Consider the following 10,808-nt stretch of genomic DNA (forward strand, 5'->3'; position numbering starts at 1 on the left):
GTGTACTTTCTGGGTTTTATTAATTCAACATCCTCTTATTACCCCTGCTTAGGATATAGTTCTTGCCATTCACCCATTCACTATACATAATTATAAATAAATAATATACTTAATAGTAAAATACATCTAAGAAAGTAAAAATATTTCCATTTTTCCTCTTGCTATTTACATCAATTTTTTAAAATTAATTAATTTATTTTTTATGGTGACATTGGTTAACAAAATCTGATGTGTCAGCTATACATTTTAACAGTTAAGGCATATATATATTTACATTGTATGTTCATCTTCCATAGTTAGATTTCTTTCTGTCACCACATATTTGAACCTTTCTACTCTGTCTACCTCCCCCCTCCCTCCTCTACCCTAATTTTAAAAATTTTCTTTCCAAAAATCTATTTTTAGTGTATTGGCTTTGCATGTGCCCTCAGCAAATTCTTACTCTACCCGTTTGGGTAATCTTTCATTATCTGTGCTCATTCCTCGCTTCTCTAAAAGCTAGTCAGAGATGCGAATGGTCACCAAGGCATGAGTTATAATTAGTATGGAAACTCTCAATGACTTTTCCTTAATTCCTAGGTTCTTCTCAACTTTTATTTCTATGATTGCACTATGGCTATGGCTTGTTATCATGTTTACAGATGATGAAAACTGTGTCCATGATTCAACTGAGTAGAAAATGTTAAAAAAAAAAAAAAGTTGAAGGTCTTTTTATTAGAGGAAAAGGGACTTGTATCAATAAGAGAGTGTGAGTGGGGACAGTGTCAGTGTTGGAGAAGCTTCATTACACGTTTTAAGTTCCCCTTAGTTCTCTCTTTTTTTTTTTTTTTAATAATTGTATTAGGTTCAAGTATACAGTACATTGGTTAGACATTTATACAGTTTATAAAGTGATCCCCCTAATTGCTCTTTCTCTCCTCTGGCTCTCCACCTATCCATTACATTAATGCTAACTGCAATCCCTATGCCGTGCTCCCCATCCCCATGACTATCTATCAAGTACTAATTTGTACTTCTTTAACCCTTCACCCCTTTCTCCCAGCTCCCCAACCTCCATCCCCTCTGGCCATCACCAGATTGTCCTTTATATTTGTGAGTCTGTTTTGATTAGTTTGTTCTTTTTGTTCCTTGGATTCTGCATATAAGTGAAATTATATGGTATTTATCTTTCTGTCTGACATTTCATTCATCATAATAACTTCTAGGTCCATCCATGTCATTGCAAATGGTAAGATTTCATTTTTTTTAATGGTTGAGGATTATGAACCATAACTTCTTACCCCTTAGTTCTTAATGTAAGTTTATCCAATTCTTTACCTGTGGCACTGGCCACATTCTAGTACTTAGAATAGTTTTAAAGACACTCAATAAATATCTGTTCACTGACCTGCAGAAGCATCCAAATCACATTGTGCTTCAGTGGTCATGACTGTATTGTTTTGTTTAATTTTTCTGAAGATGATCAAAATAATAAATAATTATTAAAAATTTAAAAAATATAGAAATTTACAAAAAAATTACTGATAAATAGTCATTGTTAATGTCTTGGTATCAACCGTTCCAGATTTTTTTGTGTGCATATTTTTATAAAATTGAATTATTTTCTATATTGTTTCAAAATCTGTATTTTTTTCACTTAATAATATTTATGGATAAGTTTTCATGTTATTAAAACTTCTTTTACAATATTCTTTATGGCCAAGTAATAATCTTACTTTTGGATGTTCTATAACGTATTTATTATTATACAATTAGGTTATTTACAAGTTTTCTTTATAATAAATAATATTAAAATGAATCTGTGTGTAATACTTTGTTCACTCCCATTAGTTAAATTACTCAACAAATATTTATCAAATATCCATCATTTGCCCCTGCCCTTTTGTAGCTTATATTCTAGTGGCTTAAAATAATATTACAGAAGTGGAATCACTGATCAAAGGACGTGAGTATTTTTAAAATTTATTTTTAAAAATTATGGCAAAATGCACATAACATAAACTTTATCATCTTAATCATTCTTAAGTATGCAATTGAGTGACATTAAGTACATTCGCATTGTGCTATCATCACCATCATTGATCTCCAGAACTGTTTTTATCTTGCAAAACAGAAACTCTGTATTCATAAAACTATAATTTCCCATTTCCCATTCTCTTTTTCCCCAAACACTGACAACCATCATTTTACTTTCTGTTACTATGAATTTGACTACTCTAGGTATCTTCTATAAAAAGGAAGCAAATAGTTTAAAACTTTTAATATATGTGCCAATTTTTCCTCTAGATAAGTTATACTAATGTATACCCCAGAGCTGAATATAAAAATGCTTGTTTCCTTGTTTCTTCATCTACACAAACTATTGTGCTTTTTTCATCTTGCTAATTGGATAGACAAAGAAATTTCTTTTTTTTCTTATTATTGAAGGTGAATATTTTTCATGCTTATGGTCACAATTACTCTTCTGGACTAATGTATTTCTCATTTTATTGATTAGAAAACCAAAGATTAGAAAAAGCAATTTGTGCAGGATCCCACAGCAAGATAGAGCTAGAATTTTGAACTAAGTTCATGACTTTGGGACCAGTTCTATACTATTCAGCCATATTGCCTCACTCTTGATTTTCTATTTTGGGCTGAAAGTCCAGAATTACAATATTTTTGTTTGTAAAAGGATTTAAAGAAAATCAAATTCAACTCTGTGATTTTAGGTAAAGAAAGGGAGGCCAAAGTAGGTTAGCCCTTAATGACATTCAAATTCTTCTATTTAAAAAAATTTCCATGCCTGGGCATGTATCATAAAAGACCGAGTGAATTGCCCCAAATTATATAGCTATGGGAGGAGCCTTAATAAACTCAGATCTCCTGACTTCTGATCTGGTGCTTTTTCTGCCGTATTAGATGACTGTACACTTTGAATTACTGCTTTCTCTCCCTTGATCATACTCCGCTGTAATATATAATAATAATAATTAATATCAGCCTTTATTTAGTGCTTACTATTTGGCAGATGTTGTCCTGAGCATTGCATATGCATTACCTCATCAAATCCTCTTCGTACTTTAGCAAAGAATGTTTAATTCTCATGAATGACTTGCCCATGATTACACTAATAAGTAGTGGAACCAGAATTTAAACCAGTTAGTCTGATTTCTGACTTTAAGTCAGGAAAGTTAAATAAAGAAAATCAAAATGCAACCCACACTTACTGTTGAAAACAGGTAGGGATTGTAGATTAAAAGTATTAACTAGGATGCAAGGAGGCAGAAATAGGAGAAATGGGAATAGAGAAAACTTGACTTTCTAGAAGAGTGAGACCTCTGGAAATAGCACCAATTTATTCATTCACTGATTTATTGCATATATATTTATTGAATGTCTACTTTCCTCGACAGTGGAAATACTAGAGAAAAAGAAAGTCATGATTCCAATCCCCAATGACTGTATTAACTGGAAGGAACATGGGCAAAACACAATGAAATGCACTGTGATAAGTGCTATAATGGGTGCCCACTCAAGGCTCGGTGGGAGAAAGAAGAAGCATCTAAATCTATTTTGGAGAGTCGAGGAAGTCTTTGTAGTAGAAGTGACCATTGAACTTTGTGCAAAGTCTCTGAGACGAAATGAGCTCATAAAAGAACTACAATACATCAATATCATTAGAACATTAACACTAATAATGGTGGGAGGTAGGAGTGAGGCTGGTGCCAAACCAAGAAAGTCCTTAAATGATAAGCTAAGGAGTTTAAATTTTATCCTGCAGATGATGGGAAACTATTATATGTTATATACATTTTGTTTTTCCTTTGAGAGAAACGAGTTCTTATTACAGGTGGTAAAAAATAATGTAAAATGATAAAGTCCCTGTTCTCAAAAAGCTTGAAAATTAATTTGGCAACAGATAAGCTAATTCTTCTATAGTACTGAAAATCTTGTAATAGTTTGGTCAAAACAAAATAAAACAAAAAACAAAAACTAAAATTGATATATGCTACCCTACTTAAACTTTTCAATAACCTCCATGCCTTTTCATATGTCTTGAATGTCTGATTGCTTTACTGAAAAATGTCTACTTAAACTTTGAAACTATCTCCTCTGAGAAGACTTTGTGCGTTTACCATTTGGCAGGCATTGTGCTGAGCACTTTAAACACATCATCTTATCAGATTCCTATGGCAAATTAAAAGGTTAGTTTTTATTTCTTGTTGAGAAGACAAAAATTTGGGTAGGTTGGGTGTCATGCCCAATGTTACATAGCTAATATTGAATGAAACAAGAATGAATTCAGTCAGTCTGAGTTTTGACTTTTAATCAGGAAGGGCAAAGTTAGATGAAAAGAAATTCAGTCCCTCTAGAGCTGAAAACTGACAAAGGGTATAGATTAAACTTTCTTTTGTTCTTTCTCTCTGGTGTGGTTTTCCACATGGCTGAGGTTATAGTCTAATGGAACTCTACCTCTGCATTTGTCTAATCAGATTACGAATGACAAGACTTGGATTACTTATTACTATGTTCCTAGCACCTATCTCAGCACCTTGCACTTCACAGATGCTTAATAAATGTTTGTGAGATGAATAAATGCCTGTTTCCTTTCCACTCTGTGTACTGTGGACAAAGCTCAGGTTGTTGTAGAGTTAGGTCCATGCACTGGCTATCTTTGCTTTGTGAACTTTTTTTTCTGGAACAGTAGAGCTAGGAAAGAGAAAAAAGTTTTGTCTTTTCACATCCAATTGCCTTTGAGGAGCTGGGAAGAGAGCAATTCACACTTGATTATCTTACATCAGATAAATTAGCAGCACTTGGATTGCGGAGGAGTCGAGAGCTAGAGCTCTCTTCAGCCTGACTAGCCAGCTCCGTCTCAGCTCGGAGGCCATGCTTCCTTCCCTGCCAGTCTTGGCTCTCAGCCTCCTAACTGCGGCCTTGGGCCAGACATTACGATTTCGAGAACATGTCTTTCTCAAATTTCTGGGCTTGGACAAGGTTCCTTCTCCACAGAAATTCCAACCTGTGCCTTATATCATGAAGAAAATTTTCCAGGATCAAGAGGCAGCAGCCACCACTGGGGTCTCTCAAGACTTATGCTACGTAAAGGAGCTGGGAGTCCGTGGGAACGTACTTCGACTTCTTCCAGATCAAGGTAAGGATATTGGAGTGTTTTCTAGAGGAAAATCTGGCATTGGAAGAAAGGAAATAAAGGGCAGTAACAGTTACTGAGGGGTTCATAGATAGCAGGACTTGCGCTGGTATTTTATATATTTTATCTCATTTAATCCCAACAACGATTCTGAGAGGAAGGCTCAGACAGTAGTAGATAACCTGTAACCTATTCAAGATTATACAGCTAGTGTGTGAACAAAGTCAGGATTCAAAATAGGTTTTCTTCTGAACCAACAACTTTGTGCTGCAGTTTAGGAGAGGTGAAGGTGGAATTGGGGCTCTGTCTCCCACTCTTTAGCGCACAATTTACGCATCCTAGTGCCTTTGGTATGGCAAGCAGGGGACAAAAATTTTGACCTTAGTTTGCCCATGAGACTAGCTTTACCTTCATTAGATGGAAAAGGCTACTCTTGGTTTACGGATACTGAACAATAATATATGCCATTGTCATACATACCCTTTATATAAAGATCTAAGTGAGTGCCATTTAATACTTTGCCAAACTGACAACCCACCAAAATTACCCAAGTCAGTTGTTAAAAAGCTGATTCTTCAGCCCAGTTCCTACCCTTCATTCTCCCATCCCATTTTTATTTAAGTCAGAGGTGGTTGTTGTAATCTGCATTTCTATTAGCCTCCCAGGTGGTTCAGAGACAGAACTGAGAGCCCTGATTGGTTAGTTTTAAAGCAATTTGAGATTAAGATTTAAATACTTATTTGTCTGAAAAGCATTTAGTTGATATCAATTGTGTCCCGGGAACTGTGTAGGGCCATGAGAATACAGAAATTAAAGATAAAATCTACTCTTTAAGAGTTTATAGAAGGGAAGTAGACAAACAGATGAGTTCCATATTTATTCTGTGCTCAGTATTATGTTAGAGGCTCAGGTCCTTGGGGGTGGGAGTTCAGGGAAAATTTCTGGAGGAAGGTTAAGAGATAAGAAAAGAAAGTTTGAAGAGTTTTCCTTGGAGAGAGTAGAAAACAGCTGAGATTACTTCTCTCCCTCCCTGATGGAAAAATCTTTGATTTTAGTGATGATCATAACCCTAACAAATTTTGAGGGGGGGGGAGGGGTAGAACATAATCCCACCACCATTCCTCCCTAAACTTCCCCCTGGAGAAAACAACTATGAACAGTTGATATATTTTCTTCCAGACTTTAAATTTGTATACGTATAATATAAACTTGGAACATTTTTTTTAATGGGATCATACTATACATTCCTTTAATGTTATGGACATCTCTTACAAGTCCGAACGAATAGTCAACTTATCCTCGTTTTAATGGTTGCATGATATTTCATTATATAAACATGCTAAAATTTATGTAACTGATGCCCTGTTGATGGGCATGGACATATCATAAAAAGTGCAGCTTTACATCCATTTGTGTGTGTGTGTGTGTGTGTGTGTGTGCACTTTTTCTGTTTCCCTAGGATAAATTCTTAGAAGAGGCTTGCTGTATCAAAGAGTAGGCACATTTATACTTTTGATAAATAACGAACATCCTCCAAAATTTTTACACCACCATAATTGTATGAGAATTCTTACATACAATTGACAAAAATCTTTTTTAAAATAGAAACTTATTGAAGTATAATATACATCTAGAAAAGTGAATAAATCATAGAGAACAACGCAACAAATTTTCACAGACTATCCAGCACTCAGATCAAGAGACAACACGACCAGCACCCCAGAGGATCCTTCATGCCACCTCTGGTTAATCACTATTCCCCTGCACAGGTAACTTCTATCCTGATATCTAACATTACATAGTAGTTTTGCCTGTTTTTGAACTTCATATAAATGGAAATGTGAAATGTATCCTTTTTTGTGTCTGGCTTCTTTCATTCAACATTATATTTGTGAGGATAAACCTGTGTATATTTGCAGTTCATTCTCATTGCTGTATATTTTATTCTAGTAATATACGACAATGTGCTTATCCATGCTACACTGGATGCCCACAAGATAACGCCACTTTTTGCTTTTAATTTTTATTCATCTAATAGCAGAATAAATATCATTATTTTAATTTTAATTTTTAATAAGGCAGAATGATGCATTTTAAAATGAATAACGAATCATTTATCTTTATTTTTCAAATAGTTGCCTATTTATACATTATGACACTTTTCCTATTGAGAATTCTTCTTTTTCTTAATGATTTGTAAGGCCTCTTAATCATTTCAAAAGCTCTTTATATTCATGAGTTTTAACTCATCAGATATGTTACCAGTATTGTCAGTTATTTTTTGTGTTTTTGATTTTGTTAGTAATGGTTTTTGAATATAGAAGTTTTTTTTTTCCTTGCTTTAAAATCTGTCTATCTTTTCCATTATGGCTTCCCCGCCGCCCCCATGCCTAAGGAACATGATTTAGTGATATAAGTGAAAAAGGAGACCAATATATTAGAATTAGAACCTCAAACAGGAGAGATCAATTGTTCAGAGAGGTTGAGAAGGGTAAGTTCTGTGAAAACATCCCTGCATCTGACGGTAACCAAGAAAGCTGTTTCAGTGGAGTAGCAAGGGTGAAAGGGTTGAGAAATAACAGAAGGGTATGAGGTAAGAAGTAGGGACAGCAAACACAGACTAATTTTTTTTTTTTAAAAGATGGTCAGTGAAAAGAAGGGGAGAGATAATAGAGTAGGACTGAAGAGAAAACTGGATAATTTTAAATGCCTTTTAATTTTGTTATTTTAAAAAATGAGAAGAGGCATTGTGGTGAGTTGGTTAGAAGATTTGGGTTTCTCTTGTAATTTCTCCACGAACTGAACGACCTTAGGAAATCCCTTCTTAGGGTGGAGCCATCGATGGTCAGTGAAAAGAAAGGGAGAGATAATAGAGGAGGACTGAAGAGAAAACTGGATAATTTTAAATGCCTTTTAATTTTGTTATTTTAAAAAATGAGAAGAGGCATTGTGGTGAGTTGGTTAGAAGATTTGGGTTTCTGTTGTAATTTCTCCATGAACTGAACGACCTTAGGAAATCCCTTCTTAGGGTGGAGCCATCCTACCGATCATAATGATGGTGTCAGGCCAAAGAAATTATTTGTGGACAGGGAGAAATTGAAAGTTTAAAAAAAAAAAAAAAGGTGAAAATATACTCTATTGGGTCTTTTCCTAGAAGAGTAGGTGAGGCTTGAAAATCCAGGTAGAGAAACTGGCTTTGAAAATAGGGAGACTACACCTACCACTTCAAGAGATACAGAGAAGGGGGTCCATTGGGAGAAACCGAAGAGTCACATTGCACCTCACTATTCAGTGAGGTGGAGGATGAAATGTTCAGAGATACAGGATTAGACATTGTTGACATTGATGAGAGCAGGCTTTAGGTAAGGAATTACCGAAGGATGAAAAATAAGGAATTTCTGGAGGGCTAGTCTTGGCTGGTTAAGAGGAGTTTGTTTTGAAGACAATCGAAGTAGTTACATTTTGGCCAGCAACACCTGACAGCCTAAGATGTTCTTAAATGTTTTTGTGCCATCTGTCCCTTTGAAGCCGATGGACCCCTTCTCAGAATAATGGTTTACACCCTTGAATAAAATATTTAGAATTTCAAAAGAAATCAATTAAATATTGAAATACATTTATAAAAATATTTTAAAAACAAATGTGTATATGGTAACATATATGGTGCTTTATTGAAGTAACAAATAAGAAGACCCAGGGAAGGGACTATAACTATGATAAATTCAAGTAGTGTGAGACTAAGTGTTATTTTAATATATTTGCAACAACTTAACAACTTGTATGAACATACCTGTGATTTTTACTAGTAACAGTGTCATAGGCCCCGATAATATTATTGGGCTTTGTTGCCTATACTCATAATTGAAGGAAATGTTAAATTTAATTTAGAGTTTACTAAAAATAAAGATGTAATTATTTTTCCCATCCGTGACCATGGACCTTGTAAAGTCTGTCCAGGACACCTTAGGGACCTGTGGATATAAAGATAAGAACCTCTGGTCTGTGCTCATTTTGGTAGCACATATACTAAAAATTAGAATGATACAGAGAAGATTAGAATGGCCTTTTTGCGAGGATGACATGCAAATTTGTGAACTATCTCATATTTTTAAGGGAATTAAGAAGTAATAAAATTAGTCATGAAGATGTAAAGTACAGTATAGAGAATATAGTAAATAATATTGCAATAACTATGTATGATGCCAGATGGGTATTAGACTTATCAGGGTGATCATTTCTTAAGATAAATGTCTAGTCACTATGTTATACAGTTGACTAATATAATATTGTACGTCAACTATAATTAGCAAATAAGTTAAAAAAAAGAGAAACTTTGGCCTTAAATGAGGAGTGAGATAAATAAATAAATCCTCTAAAATGGTAGAGTTTGAGTATAACTGATTATTTTCTGCCCTTATTTTGTGTATGTGACTATACTTGTAACATTTGACATTTACATCATGTATATGGATATGAAGTAAAATATATTACGGTGAGGCTTGTGTCTCTCTGTTCCCATCTAGGATTCTTTCTTTACTCCGAGAACTTTTCTGAAGCTTCCTCTTGCCTACAGAAGCTCCTCTACTTTAATCTGTCTGCAATTAAAGATAAGAAGCAGTTAACAATGGCCCAGCTGGGTCTGGACTTGGGGCCCAACACTTACTATAACCTGGGACCAGAAATGGAATTGGCTCTGTCCCTGGTTCAGGAGCCTCATGTGTGGGGCCGGTTCATCCCTAAGCCAGGTAAAATGTTTGTATTGCAGTCAGTACCGTGGCCTCAAGGTGTTCTTTACTTCAACCTGTTGGATGTAGCTAAGGACTGGAATGATAACCACCAGAAGAACTTAGGTTTGTTCCTAGAGATGCTGGTCAAAGGAGACAGAGACGCTGGGGTGAATTTTCAGCTTGAGGACATCTGTGCCAGACTGAGACGTTCTCTTCATGCTTCCCTGCTGGTGGTGACCCTCAATCCTGAGCAATGCCACCCTTCTTCCCGCAAAAGGAGGGCAGCCATCCCTGCCCCTTATGCTTCTTGCAAGAACCTCTGCCATCGTCACCAGCTATTCATCAACTTCCGGGACCTGGGTTGGCACAAGTGGATCATTGCCCCTAAGGGGTTCATGGCAAATTATTGCCATGGAGATTGTCCTTTCTCAATGACCACCTCCCTCAACAGCTCCAATTATGCTTTCATGCAAGCACTGATGCACGTGGTTGACCCAGCAATTCCCCAGGCTGTCTGCATTCCCACCAAGCTATCCCCCATTTCCATGCTTTATCAAGACAATGATGACAACGTCATTCTACGACATTATGAAGACATGGTAGTTGATGAATGTGGATGTGGGTAGGCGGTCAGGAGAAGGAATGGAAGGAGTGTTCTTGGGGTAAAGGTTTTAATAAAACTACCTATTTGATTTACAACCCATTGGATCTGAAATATCAGTACATTTATGTTTATAATTTGTCTTCCTGGAAAATCTATCGTGAATAATGATGTACCGAATCTCTCTCTCTCTCACACACACACACACACACACACACAATCTTAATGATCATAGGAATTTTTTTTCAAATCACCAAAATCTACATAATTTAATGGCTGTATTATATATGATTATTTATATATATACTTTACTTAAGAAAATGTTTATCCTTGAACAATGTGTTAT

The 10,808-nt window shown here is 35.4% G+C and overlaps 1 protein-coding gene and 1 non-coding gene across 2 annotated transcripts; both read left to right on the forward strand.

Moving 5' to 3' along the window:
• The first annotated feature begins 4,831 nt into the window (after positions 1-4,831).
• On the forward strand, positions 4,832-10,581 carry GDF3 (growth differentiation factor 3). Its single transcript, XM_006914677.1, has 2 exons — positions 4,832-5,137; positions 9,658-10,581. The coding sequence occupies exons 1-2, from the start codon at positions 4,873-4,875 to the stop codon at positions 10,485-10,487; spliced, it is 1,095 nt and encodes a 364-aa protein (XP_006914739.1). The 5' UTR covers positions 4,832-4,872; the 3' UTR covers positions 10,488-10,581.
• Positions 9,137-9,244, forward strand: LOC112481961. The gene has a single exon (XR_003047137.1). It is a non-coding gene; the product is annotated as a U6 spliceosomal RNA (small nuclear RNA).
• Positions 10,582-10,808: the final 227 nt, after the last annotated feature.

The sequence above is a fragment of the Pteropus alecto genome, unplaced genomic scaffold, assembly GCF_000325575.1.
Source record: "Pteropus alecto unplaced genomic scaffold, ASM32557v1 scaffold94, whole genome shotgun sequence".
Classification (NCBI taxonomy): domain Eukaryota; kingdom Metazoa; phylum Chordata; class Mammalia; order Chiroptera; family Pteropodidae; genus Pteropus; species Pteropus alecto.

Bases quoted from the DNA above. Each gene is read 5' to 3' on its own strand.
- GDF3 (XM_006914677.1), top strand. From the start codon at position 4,873: ATGCTTCCTTCCCTGCCAGTCTTGGCTCTCAGCCTCCTAACTGCGGCC. The intron at 5,138-9,657 runs GTAAGGATATTG...GTTCCCATCTAG, and splicing joins TCGACTTCTTCCAGATCAAG to GATTCTTTCTTTACTCCGAG.